The sequence below is a fragment of the Equus asinus genome, chromosome 28 (genome assembly GCF_041296235.1).
Source record: "Equus asinus isolate D_3611 breed Donkey chromosome 28, EquAss-T2T_v2, whole genome shotgun sequence".
In the NCBI taxonomy this organism is placed as follows: Eukaryota; Metazoa; Chordata; class Mammalia; order Perissodactyla; family Equidae; genus Equus; species Equus asinus.
In genome coordinates, this window is record NC_091817.1 from 33236626 (window position 1) to 33260503 (window position 23878).

At 36.3% G+C, this 23878-nt stretch overlaps 1 protein-coding gene across 4 annotated transcripts in view; it reads left to right on the forward strand.

The window, feature by feature from the left end:
• The window catches only part of NFATC3 (nuclear factor of activated T cells 3), a 127682-nt gene that overhangs the window by 49308 nt on the left and 54496 nt on the right, over positions 1-23878 (forward strand). For 3 of the 4 annotated variants that reach the window (XM_070500773.1, XM_014827665.3, XM_070500774.1), the window contains exon 4: positions 18761-18960. In XM_070500773.1, coding sequence (XP_070356874.1) covers positions 18761-18960 — 200 coding nt within the window. Of the gene's footprint in view, positions 1-6474; positions 6727-18760; positions 18961-23878 lie in introns of those variants that run through there. The other variant, XM_070500775.1, reaches the window with a different exon arrangement.

Below are 23878 nucleotides of genomic sequence, written 5' to 3' on the forward strand. Positions count from 1 at the left end.
AGTGCCGTGTCCGCACCTGGAATCTCAACTGGCGAACCCCGGGCCGCCAAAGTGGAACATGCACACTTACTGCTGCGCCACTGGGCTGGCCCCATGGTTCAGTGTTTTTGAAATGCTATTACAAATGGTGCTTTTTTTGCTGAGGAAGATTGGCCCTGAGCTAACATTTGTTGCCAATCTTCCTCTTTTCGCTTGAGGAAGATTTACCCTGAGCTAACATCTGTGCCCATCTTCCTCTATTTTGTATGTGGGTCACTGCCACAACATGGCCGCGAGTGACTAGTGTAGGTCCATGCCTGGGAACCAAACCCGGGCCTCTGAAGAGAAGTGCACTGAAGTTAACCACTAGGCTATTGGGCCAGCCCCTATAAATGGTATTTTTTATTTCGTTTTCGGATTTTTTGTCTGTAGAATATTGAAATGCAGTTGATTTTTTTTTGACTCTGTATTCCTTGACCTTATAGTTTATTTTAGCTCTTTTGAGTTTTCTAAATAGTCAGATCATCTTTGAAAAATGAAAATTTTACTTCTTTCTTTCTAATCTTTATACCTTTATTCCCCCAGAAAACTTTGTTATGGTAAAATACATGTAACATAAAATTTACCATCTTAATCTATTTTATTTTATTTTTTTTGAGGAGGGGTAAGGAAGATTGGCCCTGAGCTAATGTGTTACCAATCTTCCTCTTTTTGCTTGAGGAAGATTGTCACCGAGCTAACATCTGTGCCTATCTTCCTCTGTTTTGTATGTGGGATGCCACCACACCATGGCTTTGTGAAGGGTGTATAGGTCTGCACTCAGGATCTGAACCTGTGAATTCCTGGCTGCTGAAGTGGAGCGTGCAAACTTAACCACTACACTACTGGGCTGGCCCCCATCTTAATCATTTTTAAGTGTACGGTTCACTGATATTAAATGCATTCATAATGTTGTATAACTGTCACCACCATCCATCTTTATAGCTCTTTTCATCTTGTAGAAGTGAAACTCTATACTCCCTTCCTCCTTTGCCAGCCCCTAGAAACCACCATTCTACTTTCTGTCTCTATGATTTTGACTACTCTTGTAGTACCTTGTATAAGTGAAATCCATATGATATTTGTCTTTTTGTGACTGGCATATTTCACTTAACATAATGTCCTCAAGGTTCATCCATATTGTAGCATATGCCAGAATTTCCTTTTTAAGGCTGAATGATCTTTTGTTGTATACACGTTTTGCTTATCCATTTATCCATCGATGGACACTTGGATTGCTTCCACATTTTAGTTATTGTGAATAACACTGCTGTGAACGTGGGTGGGCAAATATCTTTTCAAGACCCTGTTTTTGGTTCTTTTGGGTATATGCTCAGAAGTAGAATTGCTGGATCATATGGTAATTCTATTTTTAACTTTTGGCAGAACCACCCTTCCCACTAACAGTGCACAAGGGTCCCCATTTCTCTACATCTTCACCAATACTTGTTATTTTATGGACTTCTTGTTAGTAACCATCCTAATAAGTGTAAGGTGACATCTTGTAGTTTTCATTTGCATTTCCCTAATGATCAGTGATGTTGAGTATCATTTCATGTGTTTATTGGCCATTTGTATATCTTCTTTGGAGAAATGTCTATTCAAGTCCTTTGCCCATTTTTTGAATTAGGTCATTTGGGGTTTTTTTGTTGTTGTTGTTTTTCCATCTTCTTCTCCCCAAAGCCCCTCAGTATGTAGTTGTACATTCTAGTTGTAGGTCCCTCTGGTTGTGCTATGTGGGGTACCACCTCAGCATGGCCTGATGAGCAGTGCTAGGTCCATGCCCAGGATCTGAACCGGCAAAACACTGGGCTGCTGAAGCAGTGTGTGCAAACTTAACTGCTCGGCCATGAGACCAGCCCCTAGTCTGTCTTTTGATGCACAAAATTTTAATTTTCATTAACAATACACAAACCGGGATTTATTTTGTTGCCTCTGTCTTTGGTGTCATATCCAAGAAATCATTGCCAAATCCAATGTCATGAAGCTTTTGCCCCATGTTTTCTTCTAAGAGTTTTGTAGTTTGTCATACATTTAGGTCTTTTATACATTTGAGTTAATTTTTGTATATGGTGTTAGGTAAGGGTCCACCTTTATTCTTTTACATATAGATATCCAGTTGTCCCAGCACCATTTGTTGAAAAGACTCTCCTTTCCCCATTGAATGGTCTTGACACTGTTGTCAAAAATCATTTGACCATATGTTGAAGGGTTTATTTCTGGGCTCTCTGTTTTATTCCATTGGTCTATATGTCTGTCTTTATGCTAGTACCACAGTGTTTTGGTCATTGCAGCTTTGTAGTATGTTTTGAAATCCAAAATTGTGGCACCTTCAGCTTTGTTTTTTATTTTTGAAGATCCTTTTGGCTATTCAGGGTCCCTTGAGATTCCATATGATTTTAGGATGGGTTTTTCTGTTCATGCAAAAAACGTCATTGGAATTTTGATAGGGATTGTATAGAATTTACAGATTGTTTTAGATAGTATTGACATCTTAACAATAATAAATCTTTCAATCAGTGAACGTGGGACATGTTTCCATTTACTTATGTCGTCTTTAATTTCTTTCAGCAGTGTATTGTAACTTTCACTGTACAATTTTTTCATCTCCTTAGTTAAAATTAAATATTTTATTCTTTTTTATGCTATTGTAAATGGAATTGGCTTCATAATTTTGTTTTAGATTGTTCATGTATAGAAATGAAACTGATTTTTGTATATTGACTTTGTGTTCTGCTACTTTGTTGAATTTATATAATAACTCTAATAGTTTTTTTTTGTGTGTGTGTGTGGAATTGTTAGGATTTTCGCTGTATAAGATCATATCACCTGAGAACAGAGAGAATTTTACTTCTTCCTTTCCAGTTTGGATATCTTTTATCTCTTTCTTGCCTAATTGCTCTGGCTAGAATGTCCAGTACTATGTTGAATAGTAGTAGTGACAGCAGGCATCCTTGAGTTGCTCCTGATCTTAGAGGAAAAGCTTTCAGTCTTTTACCTTTGAGTATGATGTTTGCTGTGGATTTTTCATATATGCCTTTTGTTACATTGACATAATTTCTTTCTATTCCTAGTTTGTTGAGTGTTTTTATCATGACAGGGTGTTGAATAATTGCCAAATGCTTTTTCTGAACCAGTTGAGATAATCCTGTGTTTTTTCCCCTTCATTCTGTTAATGTGGTGTGTTACATTGATTGATATTCATATGTTGAACCATTCTTGCATTTTAGGAATAGATCCCACTTGGTCATGCTATATAATCCTTTTAATATGCTACTGAATTCAGTTTGCCAGTATTTTGTTGAGGATTTTGCATCAATGTTCGTAAGGGATATTGGTCTGTAGCTTTCTTTTCTTGTAGTGTCTTTTTCTGGCTTTGGTATCAGGGTAATGCTAACCTCGTAGAATGAGTTAGGAAGTGTTCCCTTCTCTTCAGTTTATTTGAAAAGTTTGAGAAATCTTGGTATTAGTTCTTCTTTAAATGTTTGGTTGAATTCACTGAGTCTAGGGCTTTTCTTTGACAAGAGATTTTTGATTGCTAATTCAATCTTCTTGCTAGGTATAGGAATATTTAGATTGTTTATTTCTTCATGATTTAGTTTTTCACTTGTATATGTACCACATCTTTATCCATTTGTCCCTTGATGGGCACCTAGGTTGCTTCCAAGTCTTGGTTATTGTAAATAATGCTGCAGTGAACACAGGTGTGCATATATCTTTAGACATTCATGTTTTCATGTTCTTTGGATAAATACCCAGCATTGGAATAGCTGGATTGTATGGTAGTTCTATTCTTAATTTCTTCAGGACTCTCCGTACTGTTTTCTATAGTGGCTGCAGCAGTTTGCACTCCTACCAGCAGTGTATGATAGTTTCCTTTTCTCCACATCCTCTCCAACACTTGTTATTTCCTGTCTTGTTAATTATAGCCATTCTGATTGGTGTGAGGTAATACCTCATTGTAGTTTTGATGTGCATTTCCCTGATAATTAGTAACGTTGAACATCTTTTCATGTGCCTGTTGGCCATCTGTATATCTTCTTTGGAGAAATGTCTGTTCATTTTTTAATTGGGTTGTTAGTTTTTTGGGTTTTGTTTTCCTGCTTTTTCTCCCCAAATCCCCCAAGTACATAGTTGTATATTTTAGCTGTGGGTTCTTCTAGTTGTGGCATGTGGGATGCCACCTCAACATGGCCTAATGAGTAGTGCCATGTCCGCGCCCAGGATCCGAACCGGCAAAAGCCTCCGCCAAATTGGAGCACACGAACTTAACCATTCGGCCACGGGGCTGGCCCTGGTTGGTAGTTTTTTTGTTGTTGAGATGTATGAGTTCTTTATTTTGGAATATCCTACTGTTTAATTTGTGTCTTCCAGAGGGGAAAAAAAGAAAAATCGGGCGGCGTGAGGGGTGCCAGCCCTATAAATCCCCTGGAAGTCACTTTAGCCAGACGAGGAGGGGCTTGCAACAATGAGGGAGGTGCAGCATCAATGGCTACCCACCTCTTTATCTGCACCTCTGTTGTCAGAAGCAGCAATCAGTGATCAGAGCACAGATCCCCAATATTTAGAGGACAAGTATTTTTTTGTCCACATGGCTCCCACCAGCTGTAGTGCAAGTTGCTCAGGACCATACCATGTAATTAGGGGTAGGAGGTGAGTAGTTGCTACTGTGCTAATAGCTGAAATTGATCAAAATTAACCACAATTTACCCTCCAGATCTGTCCCTGGAAGTTGCAAGCCTTCAGTAGATTCCAGAGTTCCAAAATGGTTGTGTCAGACAGATTCTGCCAGTGTAATTGCTGTCTAACTGGGGAAACTGTTTCCTGGTAGGGAGATAGCTTCTTACTCTGACATCTTTCCAGAACCCTCTCCTAATCTTTATATCTTTTTTTTCGTTTTCTTGCCTTATTGCATTGACTAGGACCTCCTAACACACTCTCAGATTAAAGTAGTGATGGAGGGCATAGTGGTCTTTTTCCCAAACTCAGAAGAAAATTGTTCATAATTGCACCATTAATTTGTTAGCTATAGATTTTTTGTGGGTTTATGTTTGTTATTTTAAATACATTTTATCAGATTAAAAATGTTCCTTTAAACTAATTTGCTAGCATGTTTTACTTTTTTTATTTTAAATCACAAACAGATGTTGAGTGTTATCAAATGGTTTTTCTTGCACAATAGTTTTCTGTTTCAAGGATGTTATAAGAACCATGCAACCAGTGTCTACTTCTTACTTGTATTTTCTGTAATGTGGTGAATTCATAGATGGAGAGAGCCAAATAGAATCTGAATGTTCTTTTATTATTAAATAGGGCTGATAGATGAATGATATGTATATATATGTAGTCTCATTTGTTTTTATAGTTTGTGGTTAGGGACTGTAGAATTATGCAACACTGTTAAGAATCTTCTTCCAAGTTCTCATTGGTTTTGTTTGGGATTCATATGTCCACAATGTTTTTGTGTTGTGGGGGTAAAAAATTTCTATAGTGCCTTCAGAATGCACAAGCATAATTGAGAAATAGAGGCAATTTAGTCTAAAATGAAATTAAGTTGTGTGCTTGTTGCCAGGAAATTAATCTTTAATAAATTTAACATAGTCTATAATGAGTATTTAATCAGATTATTTTTCTTTTTAGTAATTATTCAAATATGGGAAAATTTTGTTTAATTAAAATCAATAGTTTTCATTGGAGTCCTCTAGTGAAAACACACGTTTTCATTCACTAGGATTGGAAGAGACTTTTGCAGATCTTAACTTTCTGAATTTTTTTTTAGATGGTTTAAGATATTATAGAGTCTATGTTTTTTTTTTTTAGAATAATATTTAGGTTTTAGTACAAATAATTTTAAAATAATTTGATTTAATGTGGACATTTATCCAAAAAGTGCTAGAAAACTACTTGCTACTTAAATTGCTAAATTCAGTGACATTTTGCAGATTTGTGCTGCTGCTGATTGCAAGAGTTGACTTGTTTGTAGTGCTTTACAGTTTACAAAATGTTTTCTCAGAGTTTATATTTAATAGTCACCAAAGTTCTTTGAAAAGGGAAGGCAAGTGCATTGTACAGATGATTTAAGATTACACATAATGTAATTGGCAGAGATCTTAAACCCATGTCTTTTGACTCTGCTGTTTCTCTTTCCATTATACCATATTGCCTCTTATACTGCAGTTATCTTACAATTCATAGTGCTTTTCATTTTATAAAGTACTTTCACATTCATTTAATTCCCCAAGTAAGACTTTTTAGAAACCCTTGTCTTTGACTTAAAGTCTGGTACTGTTTCTACTACCTTTATATCCGCTGGTAAAAAATCTTAGACCTTGTTTACTATTATTGTAGTTTAAGCTCTCTTGGATTAATCATGGTAGACTAACTACTATGACGAATAATTCCCAGTTCTCAGTGGTTTAGGACAAAAGAAAAAGTTTATTTTTCACTTTGTTTCAGATTGTCACTCATGACTCCAAGGTCTGTCCATCTTGTGATGTCATCATCTTAAACACATCTGGGAAAAAAGAAGAGAGTATAAGGAAGGCACATAAGATACACAGAATCTGGAAATTTTACCACTTATTACCACTCACAGTCCTCTGACCAGAAGTAGTTGCCTGGCTCTACTTATATGCAAGAAGACTGAGAAAGTTGTTACTGCCTGGGCAATTTTTCCTCAGCAACAACTCTATACTCTACTCTACTGTACAACTGTATACGTAGGCCTTGGGTGGTTAGCGTGCCTTCTCTGCCATATCCTCTACACAGTATTGATGTGTAATTATATTCAGGAGTTAATAGTAGCTAAGTGATTAATAGAGGTTCTGCAACCAGACTGCTTGAATTTGAATCCTGGGCTCTACTGTACCTTTGGCCAAGTAACTTAACTTTTCTAGACCTTTTATTGAATCATTCATTGCTTAATTTATTCACCCATCTGTCCTTTCACTCATTCAATAAATATTTTTTGATTGCTCACTACGTTGTAGACAATATTCTAGATTTGGGGATCCAGAGATGAACAAGAGAGATAAGGTCCCTGACCTCAAAGGCCTTTCTTTTGTTATACTAAGAAGAGTCAATGAGTGAGTAAACAAATAAACAAAATTATATTAGAATGTATTAAGTGCTATATCAGAAATTAGAATGTGATGTGATAGAGGCTAATTATGGAGGGAACTTTACCTCCGGTTCCTTTTTTGTAAAATGATGATAATACAATCTGCCTAAGAGCTGATGTGAGGACTAAATGAAACATTGCATGTAAAGAACATGGCATAGTACCTTGCACATAGTAAATGATCAGTAAATCTTAGCTAATATTGTTACTTAGGCTTCTTTGAGTAGCTGGATCAATACTCTCTGAAGCCTGATGAAGAATACGTAGCAGAATGGGTATCTACATTGGCATCCTAGAATTCAACTGGGTTAATTACTGTCATTTGAAAGAGTTATGTTTGCATTCCATGGGCTCACGGTATATCAAAATGAAAGGAGAAGGGCATTATGCACCAATTCTAGAAGGCTTTCTGGTATTTGCCAAAGGAAAATTTCAGATGTCCTCAATATACTTATACCTTGACAGCTAAGTTTCTGAAGTATATATTTCTTGAAATTATGAAAGAACTCAGAACTGTAAAGCTGTAGAAAACTACCACTACCTTCTAGCCAACTAATAAATTAACTTCTTCTTTTATTTAAAGTAAATAATCTTATTCATTAGTATGATTTACAAATATTTCATAAATTCAAGGCAGTCTGTTACTGTAGCTGGGAATTCAGTGGAGGAAACAATAAGACTTGTTTCCTACTCCCATGAAATTTATAGTGAGGCTTGCAAGTGACATAATACAGTATGCTAAAGATTTAACGGAGGAAATTTAGATCTCTATGAGAGCAAATAGGGACCTGAAACCCAGAAGAAGGGGTTGAATCAGGCACTGCTTATTTGAGGAAAGTTCCTAGCTAATTAGTAAACAGACAGCCAGGGAAAAGGTGAATACTAAGGAAGGAAAAGTATTAAGAAGAGAGAAGGGTTTATAGCTGCACCATCCAATCCAGTAGCCATTAGCCACATTTAAATTTAAATTAACTAAAATTTAAAATTCATTTCTTCAGTTACGTTAACAAATACACTTAACGGTTTGGTAACCACATGTCACGAATGGCTACATTGTCTTTTCAACAAATGATGCTGGAGCAATTGGACATCCATAGGCAAGAAAATAAACCTTAACCTAAAGCTCACATCTTGCACAAGAATTGATACAACGTGGATCATGAATTTTTTAAAAATGCAGATATAAAATATTTTCATCATTTCATCATCTGTTGGGTAGTGTTGGTTTAGAAGCCCGTAAGACCAAGAGAATATGGCATATTAGTGAATTACAAGAAATACACAGCAATAGAATTTGATTTCATTTGTCTAAAAAGTACTAGCATTTTAGGAGTTATCTGAAACATTTTATTCTTGTTTTTCAAAATGTGAAAATCACTTGAAATTATGTCAATTTTTAATTTAACATAGGTAATGGCAACTGTATTTATGTAACAAATGTACTGTTTATAGACAAAGATAAATATGCTTTAAGAGCTTTTACATTGTCTTTTTAACAAATGGTGCTGGAGCAATTGGACATCTGTAAGCAAAAAAATAAACCTTAACCTAAACCTCACATGTAATACAAAAAGTAACTCAATATGGATGGTGAATTTAAACGTGAATTGTAAAACCATAAAACTTTTAAAAGAAAACAGGAGAAAATCTTCAGGACCTCAAGCTCAAAGAACAATTCTAGGACATGATACCAAAAGCACTATGCCTAGGAGAAAAAACTGACAAATTGGATTTCATCAAAATTAAAAACTTTAGCTCTATGAAAGAGCCTATTAAGAGGATGGAAAAGAGAAGCTATAGGCAGGGAGAAAACATTTGCAAACCACATATCTGACAAAGATCTTGTATCTAGAATATATAAAGAACTCTCAAAACTCAACAGTAAAAAATAATTCAGTTAGAAAATGGACAAAAGACCTAACAGACATTTTTGCTGAAGAGAAGATAAGATGGCAAATAAGCATTTGAAAAGATTTTCCTCATCATTAGTCATTAGAAAAATGCAAATTAAAACCACAATGAGATATTACTACATACCTACTAGAACAGTTAAAATAAGAAGAAGTGATAATACTAAATGCTAGCAAGGATGCCAAGAAACTGGATCCCTCATAAACTGTTGTTGGGAATGTAAAATGGTACAGCCACTTTGGAAAATAGTTTGTCAGGTTCTTAAAAAAATAAACTTGCACTCACCGTGTGACCCAGCAATTGCACTCTTGGGCATTTATCGCAGAAAAATAAAAACTATGTTCACACAATAACCTGTATGGTAATGTTTATAGTGGCTTCATCTTTCATAGCCAAAAATTAGAAACAATCCTAATGGATGAATAGTTAAACTCTGGTATTTCTGTACAGTGTACTACCACTGAGAAATAAAAAGGAACATACTATTGATACATACAACAAGCTGGATGATTTTCCCTGGAATTAATGCTGAGTGGAAAAAAGTCAATCTCAAGTGGTTACATACTGTATGATTCCATTTATATATAGAACATTCTCAAAATGGCAGAGCTGTAGAGATGGAGACTAGAGAATTCGTTTGTGGTAATGGAAGAGTTCTGTATCTTGATTCTTATGGTAGTTACTTGAATTTATACACAGGATAAAATTGCATAAAATTACACACGTACTTTATTATACAGTGATGTTTTGTTAAGGCATAAATATTTTGAATCTTATTGCAAAATTTACTGAAATTTTTAAAACGGGGATTGTAGTATTTTTTTCATATTTAGACTTTGATTTCATCATACACCAAGATCCCTTTCCCAGTGATGATTTTTTATATAATGTTGTTATAGGCACATTTTCAGTTTAAAGCAATTTATATTATGGAAATTTAATTTTGTATTTTTAGTATCTCTACAATGTGTTGATGTGTTTCTAATCTATTCAGATTCCCTCCCACCAGGTAATTTAGTGGAACTGATAATAGAACAGCTCTCTTATTGAAGCTGCTCTAGTCTGTCCTATAGTGACCTTCAGGCTTTAACCCTCCAGCTTTAGTTAAATTAAGCAGGCACAGACCTTTGCTATGGAAACGATATGGAAACATAACAAACAACTTGGCTTACTTTCTTCTACAAAACAGAAGGTGGCCTGAAAAGAAGTAAACTAATACTACATGAAAGTTTTTAGAAAGTAGTGTTAACAGTAGCAATAATTTGTTTATTGCCTACAACTTAATGTCCTGGGGAAATGGGATGGCATGGTAATCTTAATTTATTTGATGGTTCTTTAAAATCCCTGAGGTGCATAGAAGAAGCCCTATTTTTCTTATGCTGTAGTATATATGTTTAGAGCAGATGTTGGCTGAAATATGTATAGGAAATATATTCTTTTTAAAATGTTATATGCATGACTACCTTCCCCCATCACCAGTTCATTTTACCCTCAAAGTATAAAGGACAGGTGGCTTATTTCTTTGCCAAGCTGGTATTAATGTGAGTCATCTAATATGACTAGGATACTTTGGTATATAGTACTTACTGGTACGTTATGTGATATTTGGGTAACTTAATAGATAGCAATAAAAATTTTTGTTTTTTCTATTTTAGATTTAACTACTTCATTTTGAACAGCTAAGTTAGTGCTGCAATTCTTCTTTAAGTAATTATATTGACTAACATCATGAATTATTTTGCTCCACCAAATGATACTCTGTTATTCCAAAATTCATTCATTCAACAGTGAATACCTTTAACATGCTAGGTACTATACTAAGCTGTAGAGATAATAAGATGGTCACTGTCCGCTTTACTGACTTAGAAGTGAGTGGTAAAGTTGTTGGTATTTCTTGCTCTACTAGATGAACAAACAGTTGGTTTCGTAGAGTAATTTGTTCAATTTAGGATTAAACATGAAAGAGCAACAGGTATAGTGAAGGAATGGCTAATCATTTATTAGCCGTGAGTTTGGGGAAGTTCCCTAATCTTTCTTAGCTTTAGGTTCTTCATATGTAAACTGGAAAAAATGATGTGTATTCCACAGGAGTTTTAAGATTAAATGAACTGGGGCTGGCCCGGTGGCACAGTGGTTAAGTTCACACGTTCTGCTTCTTGGCGGCCCGGGGTTCGCTGGTTCAGATCCCGGGTTTGGACATGGCACCACTTGACAAAAGCCATGCTGTGGTAGGCATCCCACGTATAAAGTAGAGGAAGATGGGCGTGGATGGTAGCTCAGGGCCAGTCTTCCTCAGCAAAAAGAGGAGGATTGGCAGTAGTTAGCTCAGGGCTAATCTTCCTCAAAAAAAAAAAAAAAGCTTAAATGAACTAGTTTAGTTAAAGCAAAGTATATCACCACTCTCTACCTTCACTTTTTCACCTCTGTGTACAAATGTGGATGAATCTCATTCATTGTTATCACTTAGCCTATCTGCCCTGCTGTAAACCGAAAGAGAAAAATGGCTGAACTTCATTTGTGTGCGTATGCACACGTGCCCACACTTTTGCAGTTTCTTCTTTAGTTATTAATTTATTTAGGCTTTTTTTTTGTTGTGATCATGTTGGCATTTTATTTTTTTATGGAATATTTTCCGTTTAATTAAAGCTTTAATGTTTGTTAACTTGTTTATACCAAAATATGTGAAAAGAAATCACAACTGAAAATTCTAATAGATTTCTTGTCTACATAAATATTTAAATATTTACAGAAAACCCCAGCTTCCAGTTAAATATAGTAGATTAAACATGTGTTTACCTTCATTAGACATTAGGCAGCTGCAACAATAAGGAGCACAAATCATTTCATACTAAAGAACCCTGGAAAGGCTCAGGAATTTGAGGCACTGGGTGTCTCTGAAAGTAGGATGTGAGGTGAGACTGAAAACAGGGTTGGTTGAAAGTCTACAAAAGAAGCAGTTATACTTCTTGGATTTTTGTCTTGTATGTGATATAGCCAAGTGATAACTGCTATCTTGCCCTAAGAGCATATTGGAAATTTATTCTTTAGAGGGAATAAAATAGAGATTCTAGGTTTTGGAATAATGAAGGCAGGGCTTGAGGATCTGTACAGAAAATGAGGTGGATATGGAGGGGGAAGCATAATGAAAGGCTTCATTACTGAATAGGGAGACCTCGGATCCCCTTTCTTAACTCCCAAAATGGTTGCGATAGGTTTATGCTCCCTAGACAGGAGACTGGAGGATTTGCTTTTAGGCAAACTGGTCCAAGACTAATGGTTCCCAATCCTATCAGACCCAACCCCATTCTCTTTTTTTAACAAAGATTTTGTAATACTACTTTATTAACCTGAAATGGGAATCAAGGATAATTTAGTTAACCTACACATATAATTGTAAGAATATCAATATGATGCTCTAATATTAAGAGGAAATACAGTTAGAAAACTTATTTAGAAAAATCATTATGTTTCAAAATGAAAAGGCTGGAGGACTAGAGAAGACACCATGAAGTAGTTAGATACTGGTACCAGTAGTATCACTGTGAGTATTTCAGGTACAAAGGCAAGTGTGTTGATCAGCAACCTAAATTTCATGAGTGAGTGGCATTACTGGCAATGACATGATTTTCTGAAATGATGCTCTCTTGCTAAAGTTTTCCTCAGTTTACTTGGTCGTTGCATTCATGAAAAATTCATGTGTTAAAACTGCAATCTTGGGGGGTATTTATTTGTTCTAAGGAGTTGGATTCTAAGTTCATAAATTTTTCTGTATACATGAATACATGATGGTACATTCTAAAGTTCTGTGCAACAAAGGCTAGTTCTGCATTTTGAAGAACTATGATTATCCCATGCATTGATAGGAATTTGAATCTCTGGCCCTTTTTCATTAAATGCCTTTAGTCCACCTCACTGATCATGTTGCCATGCTCATTTATTGTATATTGCCTATGGCTGTTTTTGTGCAACAATGGCAGAGTAGTTATGATAACAAACATATGTGGCACTCTCATCGCTTCACACTGCTGCTCATGGCACTGCAAATCACAATGATGCAGTTAAAACTCAGTAGTGTTTTAAGTGCCATGAGTATTGCTGCACTGGAAGTTTTACAGTGCGTGCTCGTGTCAAAACAAGAAAAGAAAAGTGGATTTCAAATTTATCAAATTAGGTAGCAAAGCATTATGTTTATTGTGTAATAACAATGTGGTTGGGCCTAAAAAAGTGTATGTCTTACATAGCCTCACATTTCCATCTAGATGGCTCACTGTTACCTTGAATACAATATGACTAATGTTGAAAATATTACTTTATCTCCCTCCAAACCTGTTCTAAATCACTGACTTCTTCACTTTCTTTATTTGCTAGTGATACCCATTCTCCTAGGAGTTGAAGCTCAGAACTTCTAACTTCTTTGTTCACTTCTCTTTATTAATCTATACGTAGTCAGTTAGAAAAATCTCTTGAGGGTCTCAGGAAAGATTTATTGCATTCATCCCTCTCCATTCCTATTTTCTATTTATGTTCTCACTTCCACCCTAGTTTAAACTTTCAGTACATATCATTTTTTTTTTAATTTTTAATTTTTTTTTTTGAGAAAGATTAGCCTTGAGCTACCTACTGCCAATCCTCCTCTTTTTGCTGAGGAAGACTGGCCCTGAGCTAACATCCATGCTCATCTTTCTCTACTTTATATGTGGGACGTCTACCACAGCATGGCTTTTGCCAAGTGGTGCCATGTCCGCACCCGGGATCCAAACCAGTGAACCCTGGGCCACTGAGAAGCAGAACGTGTGAACTTAACCCCTGCGCCACCGAGCCGGCTCCAGTACATATCATTTTTGTGCTTCAGCCTCTTAGCTGGTTTCCATGATTCTTTTTTCTTCTTCAGAGAGCCTTAATTGCTTTTTGTCATATGTTTCCCCACATCTTATATTATCAATAATCAACTTCTGCCTTTCAGAGTCTTCACTGATTCCTTAAAGTTTAATACATGCCACTTTGTTCTTTATTTTAGTGTCACCTATATAATACTGGCTGAAGCAGTAACATTCAATATGACTATTTCCATAATGGATCCTCAGTAAAAAGAGGAAGGGGGTAGTGGTCAACAAGACGAAGTTTCTCTTTTTGGAACTTATATGATACTGAGGAAAACAGATAATAAACAAGTGTATAGTACACTTTTGATGGTGATCAATACTATGAAAAATAATAAAACAGGATAAGAGGACAGAAATGTGGTATTTTAGATAGGGTGGTCTTCTCTGGGGAGCTGACCTTTGAGTATAGAGCTGAAGAAGTGAGGTAGTATAAAGATTGGAGGGAAGAATGTTTCAGAGGAATAAAATATTAAGTATGAAGGCCCTGAGGTTAGAAATGAGCTTGGGTAGTTCATGCAATAAGGCCAGGATGGCCAGAGCAGACTGTGGAAGGGAGAGAACAGAACGTAAGGCAACAAGTTAGCCAGGGCCTGAATCACATAGGTTTTGTAAATCATCAAAGGACATTTGAATTTATTTCTGAGTGTGGAAGGAAACCATGAGAGAGTTCTGAGCAGGAAGGTAAAATTATCCGGTTAATGTTACAAGTTTGTTTTGGCTGTAGGGGAGCAAGCGTGAAAACAGGGAGAGCACTTACAAGGCTATTGCAATGGTCCAGGCTTTAATTGCTTCTCTATAAATGTTAGAGGACTGAAAACCATCCTGAGTAAATTATATTATCTGATAATAGGCAAAAATCTTCTTGTCTTTTAGTGGGTAGAGGAGGATAATCAATAAATTATGATGTTGCTTGGTTACAAACTCCAATGTAAAGCCAGGGATGGGCAATTGGGGGGGAGTAAAGCATTCACTGAAGGACCACATGATACAATAAAACTCCTTCTACACATTTGAAATTCTGACTCAATTCCATACTTAGAATCATGGATGCAGACTAATAGCTAGCATTTGTTTATCACTAACTACACGCCAGACATTGTACTAGGTACTCTATATTTGATATCATGTGTGAGGATACTTTATAAACCATAGTACAGAAACAGAAGAGAAAATTTTTTAAAGGTTATTAGGCAGCTCATAAAATCTCAGGCCTGGAAGGTACATGGCCTGGAACAGTATCCAGCCATCCTAGCCAGTACTGCTATAGTGAAAACATCACTGACACTGTGACTCACAGCTACACCTTGTACTGACAGGGCTTGGGGGTGGGTGCCAGAAATGCTACCAATACTCCCTTAAAGAGCTGGATTCTTCCTTTGCTATGCTTACTGAAAAATGGACTTTATGCAACCTACATTATCATATTGCTCTCTTGCTGGTTTAAGGGATTAAAGCCGCCAGAGAGCAAATCTTTTTCCCAGAGGGCACTTGGGGCCAAAAGTAGAAGTGGGGATTGCTGAGAGAGATCTCTCCAAAGCTTGTAAGACTTCCACCAAGTGCAAGGAAGCCACCATCCCAAAGTAGAGGAGTCAGACTAAAGGTCCAGTAAAGCCCAGACATAGCTTAAGAACTGTGACCTGACAAAAGAAATAGCATGCCTCTTTCTGGAATTAAATATTTTTTACTTCAGTCTCCACAGTTCTTTTATACAAAATGTCTAGTATATGTTAAACAGTACACACATGTAAAAGAAAGTGTGACCCACAATAAACAGAAAACAATCAATAGAAGCAGACCCAGAGATGGCCTAGGTCTAACTCTACATCTGTGTTGGAGTTATCAGAAAGAGACATTAATATAACCATGATAAAAATGCTAAATTATCTGGTAGAAAAAGTGAAGAGATGTGAGGAGATGGAGGAATTTCAGTAGAGACATGGGACTTTTTTTTTTTTAATCAAAAGGATAATGATAAGGACAAAGATACAAAAGAAAACTACAGATCAATATTCATAATGAATATAAACACAAAAATCTTCAATAAAAAACTAGCAAATCAAATGCAACAGTACATTAAAGAGATTATACAGGCTGACCAAAGTGGGATTTATCCCAGAAATGTAAAAGGCGATTCAACATATAAAAATCAATTGATCTAATACAGCACATTGATAGAATGAAGAACTAAAAACCAGATGATCATCTCAGTTGACAAAGAAAATGTTTGACAAAATTTAACAGCCTTTCATTAAAAACAAACAAAAAACACTCAGCAAACTAGGACAAGGGGGAAATTCCTTAGCATTATCAAGATCATTTCTGAAAGGTCCACAGCTAACATACTTAATGATAAAAGACTGAAAGCTTTTTCCCTAAGATCAGGAACAAGATAAGGATGCTTGCTTTTACCACTGCTATTCAACATTTGTACTGGAAGTTGTAGCCAGAACTATTAGGTAATAAAAAGAAATAAAAGGCATCCTAATTGGAAAGGAAGAGGTAAAACTATCTCTATTCACCAACAGCATGTTCCTGTACATAGAAAATCCTAAATAACCCACAAGAAATTAGAGCTAATTAACCAGTTCAGTGAAGTTGCAGGGTAGAAGATTAACGCACACTTATCTATATACCAGTGTTTCCATATACCAGTGAGCTACCTGAAGAGGAAATTAAGAAAGCAATTCCATCTGCAGTAGTGTCTAAAAAAATTAAATACTTAGGAATAAATTTAACCAAGGAGGTGTAAGACTTGTACACTGAATACTATAAAATATTGCTGAAAGAAATAAAAATAATGGAAATAAAGTAAAATAAAAATAAAATCTGAATATACATAAAATAAAAATAAGTAGAAAGACATCCCGTGTTCTTGGATAGGAAAGCTTAACATTGTTAAGATATCATTACTCCCCAAAGCAATCTACAGATTCAATGCAATACCTATGAAAATCCCAACAGCCTTTTTGCAGAATGGAAAAGGACTTCCTCAAACTCATATGGAATTGCAAGGGGCTCCACAAAGCCAAAATGATCCTGAAAAAGAAGAGTAAAGTTGGAAGACTCGCTCTTCCTGACTTGTAACTTACAACAAAGCTACAGTATTTAAAACAATATGGTACTGGCATAAAGACAGACCAATGGAATAGAATAGAAAGCCCAGAAATAAGCCCTTACGTATGTGCTCATTCATTTTCGACAGAGTGCAAAGACCATTCACCGGGGGAAAGGACAGTCTTCAACAGATGGTGCTGGGAAAATTGGATATCCACAGGCAAAATAATGTAGTTGGACCCTTACCTTCCCTCATACACAAAAATTAACTCAAAGTGGATCAAAGACCTAAACTGTAAAACTCTTAGATGAAAACATTGAGGAAAGTCTTCTTGACATTAGATTGGGCAGTGGTCTAAGTATGACACCGAAAGGATAGGCAACAAAAGAAAAAAGTAAATAAATTAGACTCCATCAAAATTTAAACCTTTGTATCAAAGGTCACTACCAAGAAAGTGAAGAGACAACCTACAGAATGGGAGATAGTATTCGCAAATCATATATCTACAAGGGATTAATATTCAGAATATGCAAAGAACTCCTACAACTCAACACCGAAACAAATATACGTACATACAAATATAAACTCCCAAAGAATGTTGAATTTGTTTGTTTGTTTAAGCAGGCACTTAACTTGATTGGAGCCAGCCTGCAAAACTTGTCTCCCTGTGGTTGATGGCAGCTTATAATCTCATTTCAGTTATTTTAGCCTTGGTTAGGCTGCTTGAATCTGTCCTGTTTGTGGATGTTTCACAGGTCAGCCAAAGGGTTGGCAGAGTTTATATGTATAATTTGGAGCTCCACTTCTCTGGCTGTCTCCTTTCTGGGATTTCCCTCTTACTTTCCTGAGGCTATGGTTGTCTCAGATTCTGTCCTTGGTTCTGCAAACCCTTCAGACTATAGATTTTCTATGGAAATTTTAGCCACTCTGTAAGGCTTGGACTGTAGCTTTCCCTCAGGTTAGAAGCCTTAAAAACAGGAAGCACACCTTTTGTTATTCTTTTACATGTGCCAGTTTGCTTCCAGTATCTGCTCTCCATGTTTGCAAATCATTCTTTATATTTGTTCCAGTTTATGGTGGTTATCTTCATGATGATGGGTCAGATGGATGCTACACAGCCATCAGACTGGATGTGGGAGTCTCCCCTAGTGTTATTTGTATACTTCTTTAGGCTCTATTTCTTTTAATTGCTTCCTTTTTCGTGGTCCCTATTTTTGCCTCCAGCACCTCCTGGTCATATCTCTTATCAATCCTGTGTGGTCATCTTAACCCAGCAATAGTGAAGGGTACAAAACAAAGTCAAGTAGCCCAGCTTGTTAATAAGTCAGTTGAGTTTCTAAGTTGGTAACATGGAATTGGCTTTTTCAGACTTTCTACTAAATACTAAAACAAAGTGTCTCTGATTTTAACAGCCTGTTAGAGGATCTGTCCACACTCTGAAGTCTTTAGGTCTGGTCTGGATGGTTAATGTTGCCTGGAATACAGAGTTCAGCCCTCTAAGAAGGCTTTGCAAAATTTTTGTTGACCTAGATATTTATAAAAAAAAAACACCTCTCATCTCTTTGTAACGCATTCCAGCATTTCATAACTCTTAAACTATTTCCAAAATTTGGAGGGCTGTTCACTTGCTACTTTTTCTGTTATCTTTTTTGAAATAACATTTTATGTATCAATAATATATGATACAGGTATAATAGACTTACTTGTTGTAAGCTTATTGTAAAATGCATGGATAATGAATTGTATTTTTCTGTGTTCGTTCTTCCAAATTAGCTCCTGGGCTATAGTGAAAAGCCGATAAATCTACAGATGTTTATTGGAACAGCAGATGATCGATATTTACGACCTCATGCATTTTACCAGGTGCATAGAATCACTGGGAAGACAGTTGCTACTGCAAGCCAAGAGATAATAATTGCCAGCACAAAGGTTCTGGAAATTCCACTTCTTCCTGAAAACAATATGTCAGCCAGGTATCTTGAAACGTACCCCAAAATGGACAGTTCTTTCTTTTCCTAAAACAACTTTTAGAAAAAGTGTGTATTTTTTTGTAGTACAAAAATAAAATATTCATTGTTCTAAATTAACTGAATAACATTATGTAAATAATTTTATTATATTTGCTAAGTTTGGTAGCATATTTCCATAAGGAAAGTTCAATTCAGCAAAAGTTTATGAACCATGTAGTACCAGCCAAGCATCATGCTAGGTGATAGATAAAAATAAATGGACTTTTTCCAAGTAGCTCTCGGTCTAATAGAGTAGACAATAAATAAACAATTTCAGTACAATTGTGATTGGCAAGTTTCCTTCACATGGGTTAGTTGGGGTTATATATAGTTGCCTGTAATAGAAAACTGAAATGCAATGGCTTAAACAGTTAGAGATTTAGTTTTTTATTCCATAAAATAAATATATAGATAGGCATTATAGGGCTAGCACAGTGGCTTGGGGCCCCAAGCTCCTTCTGTTTTTTCTTCTGCTATTTTTACTTTTTTTTTTTTTTTTTACTATATATATATATATATATATATATATACTTTTTTCTTTTTCTTCTTCTCCCCAAAGCCTCCTAGTACGTAGTTGTATATTCTAGTTGTGAGTGCCTCTGGTTGTGCTACATGGGCTGCCACCTCAGCATGGCTTGATGAGCGGTGCCATGTCCGTGCCTGGGATCTGAACCAGCAAAACCTGGGGCTGCTGAAGCGGAGCGCGCAAACTTAACCATTCAGCCACCGGGCCAGCCCCTCTTCTGCTATGTTTAGCATCTGGTTCCCATACTCAAGGTGGCCTCACGATCCAGAAGGAATGAGGAGGAAGGGGTGGGATGAAGGATAAAAGAGAACTTCCATCTGAGTCAGGCCTCTTCAAAGAGCCTTTCCCAGAAACTTACCCAACACCTTTACTACATCTCATTGATCATCTTTGTATATAAGGAAGACTTGGCTGTGTTTTTTTCACATTGCCACCTCTAACAATATAGGGGCCTATTACTGAGGAAAAAGGGAAGAAAGGGTATTTAGTAGGCACCTGTTAATTCGCCACATCCAGGTATGTGAAACGTACATTGAAGTTTGTTATAGAAGTTGCTTCAAACTACAGTATGGACCTTTCTTAAAACGGCAGTAACGTCTATCCCAGACTATTGCAAGAACAGTCCTATAAAATCAGATTTCAGTCTCAAACTCTGTTCTTTTGAATTTATATTTAAATAACTTTTTAGGTAAACTGAATATATACCCCTGAAGACATAGCAATTTATGATATAATTTTACTATTGTAAAATAAGAATTGCCTCAAGAAATCACTTATCCTGTTACCTACTTATTACCAGAAAAGACAAGTTCATGTAAATTTAAATCAAACCTTATTTTTGTCTTCCTTGTTCAAATAGTATTCAAGAACCCAACCCAGTAAGTCATTACACAGGGGCTATGACAGAGTTCTTTCACGGCAAAGGCAGACAGCTAACTGATAATCTCTACTCTTAAGTTTCTGTGTGCTATGATGTACAAAGAACTTTGGAATTTAAAACTCAGCTTTAAACTGTCTTTTTCTAAGAACTCGTAAAATTGATCCCTAGGACACACTTTGCAGGCCGTGTTTCCATTTGTTCCTCTGGATTTTCAAAGCAGTACATTTGAATCAAGTTAAATAGAAAATTACCAGAAGCCTATTATGCTTCGTAACTTTGCTTGAAAGACATTATAAGAAATAGCCATATGAATACCTCCTCATAATCTGAAAAACCATCATTAAAGATATCATCTCTTTTTTATTTTTTTTAAAAGATTGGCACCTGAGCTAACAACTTGCCATTTTTTTAAATTGCTTTTTCTCCCCAAATACCCCCAGTACACAGTTGTATATTTTAGTTGTGGGTTCTTCTAGTTGTGGCATGTGGGACGCCTCCTCAACATGGCCTGATGAGGTGTCATGTCTGCGCCCAGGATCCGAACCGGCAAAACCCTGGGCTGCTGAAGCACAGCGCAGATACTTAACCACTCAGCCCTGGGGCTGGCCCCAAGATATCATCTCTTAGATTGGTCATTATTACACACACACACACACACAAACAAACACACACACACAGATTCTTCAAGTTAAAGGAAAAAAGTTGGTGTTTCCTGATGACATGGTGGATTTTGCTTTACCAGGCAACAAGAGACCTATAGTGACTTTATCACATTTACTTTTTGCTTTGGCTTCCAGGAAGTTCATGGTCAAGCTCAGTTATAGAAATTATAGTAATCTCTATAACTCTAGATTTGGGATATATTTATTTCCTGTTCTTTCTACTTAAAACATTTTTCTATTTCTTTTTTCTTCACTTTATTTGTATTTATATTGTAAAATCCCTCATATCCTTTCTAAAAATAATATATAAATCAACAAATTAAAGAAAAAAGAGTACCTGAGTTTCTAAGACACATTCTGGAGAAATTGGGAAAACCTTGCATACTGAATAGTGTAAAAAAATCAAAACAGTAGGATCTAAACATATCTGCCTCCTCCTTTTCCCATCTACTAGCACATGGAACAGAGGTGATGGGACATGATTCATGTCCCTTCCCTAACCAGACCTGGCGCATATACTGCCTGCCTGGATCAGACCGGATAGGACAGAGCTGCAGAAATACCATTGTCACTGGTAACAAGCAGCTTAGTCTCCTCACACCATCCTGCCGTATACATACCTGAAGCTTCTCTGGCCATTCTATCCACTCTGGACTATTAGATTGGGGAACATGAATCCTATAGGAACCAAGGCTTTTGGCAAGATTGTGTGTGTCCAAGAAGGGGTTAAGTAAGGAGCAACAAGGAAGTTACCCAAATCTAAGAAACCTTTTCCATGTACCTTAGATAACAGAGTAGCTAATGCTGAATAAGCCTGTTTTACCCAGGAACTATTAGGATATACTTGGGTGATTGAGTGTAATTTAATTTCAGATAGTGGTAGATAAATTTATGGGGGCCAGCCCCATGGCCGAGTGGTGGAGTTTGTGCACTCCACTTCAGCAGCCCAGGGTTTCACAGGTTCGGATCCTGGACGCTGACCTAGCACCGCTCCTCAAGCCATGCCGAGGCAGTGTCCCACATAGCAGAGCCAGAAGGACCTACAACTAGAATATACAACTATTTACTGGGGGGTTTTGGTGAGAAGAAGAAAAAAAATGAAGATTGGCAACAGATGTTAGCTCAGGTGCCAGTCTTTAAGAAGACTAAAGAGGCCGGCCCCATGGCTGAGTGGTTAAGTTCATGCGCTCTGCTGCTGCGGCCCAGGGTTTCACAGGTTTGGATCCCGGGCGTGGACGTGGCAACACTCATCAGGCCATGCTGAGGCAGCGTCCCAGGTGCCACAACTAGAAGGACCCACAACTATGTACAGGGGGGCTTTGGGGAGAAAAAAATAAAGTCTTTTTAAAAAAGAAAAAAAAATTTGTGAATGATAGATAAGAGCGTTATTCAGAATAATTTATGTACAAGTGAGTTGTAGGTATGTATTAAATGGCTCTATTGCTCTCTAAAAGCAGTAAAGTGGGAAAAGATGGATATATGCTCCCTTTGTTTTGTCTACTGGCCCACAGGCTTGGTCATTTCAAACCTAATCTATTTTGCACATGGAAGACCCTTTATTTAAGCTCAGTATGCTAACCCATAAACCTGTAAAATACTTTAAATATAGGACACCAGTATTCATTGCCCTCACATATTCATAGCTCCTCCCTGTTTTTAAAACTAGATGAATGTGGATGAGGCAATGTTACACTCTGGAAGTTGTAAACAGTTATTTTCATTCCTATATGTGTACTTTTTAAATTGGTTTGGAGTTTTTTCCTTTTCTTTTTTTGTATTTCTTAGCCAGAGTTTTAAGATGGTCATTTCCCATACTTTTATTCCAAATCTTCTATTAGAAATGGCTCTCTGCTAAAATACCTTCCCTCAAAATTCAATAAAATGTATAACCTCTGGTATTTCCCTCTAAAGACTCATGTTGGATATTAACATGAATAATGACTACCTTGATAGAATTTGACCAATACTGCTTTGAGCTAAAGTGTAATTTTTCAATTTTAAGTTAAATATAATTTGTTATACATAAATGACAAATGTTTATTTTCAAAAGCATTTCCTTTCTTAGAAATTTATTCTCCTGTGTCTTTCTGAAAATGAAAATATTCATTCCTTTGGGATTCTTCCTTGTGCTTTACTATTCCTTCGTTCTTACCTTGATAACCTAGTTTTGTAATATATGTTGTCCTTTCAAGTGACTTCTATGGCCTCTGGGCAGTAAGCATTAGAATTGGAACTATTGGTAGATAAAGGATGGATAACAAGGAAGCTATAAGAGAGAGTAAACTTTAATTAACTAGAATGTCTGATCATTAGTTATCCACTTTCTTTATTTTTCCAAAATGTGAATAACAAAGATATGTTGTAGGTAGTTGTTTCCTACCGTGATTGTGTGTTAAGCAGCCATACTTAGTAATAAATTTTGAAGATAATGAAATATTAGACCTTAAATGCCAAAACTTTAATCCTGTGTGTGCATTCTTTAGAAATGCAAGAATCTTAGCCTGATCGATTGCTTTTATTAATAAACGTATCACTATAAAAGTATAAATATGCTATTAATGGCTTATTTGTGGTCTTAGAAGTGCATCTTTTCTGGCCTAGTTGCATGTATAGATTTAAAGAGTCTTTATTTTATGTTTCATTTATCTAGTTCTGTAAAACAAACTACCCCCAAAATTTACTGGCTTAAAGTAATAACTTTATTATTTTTCATGATTCTTTGGATTGGTTGGACTCAGCTGATCCATTCATGTGGTATCAGCTGGGATTACTTAGGTACCTGAATTCAGCTGGGAGCTCAGCTGGGGTGGCTGG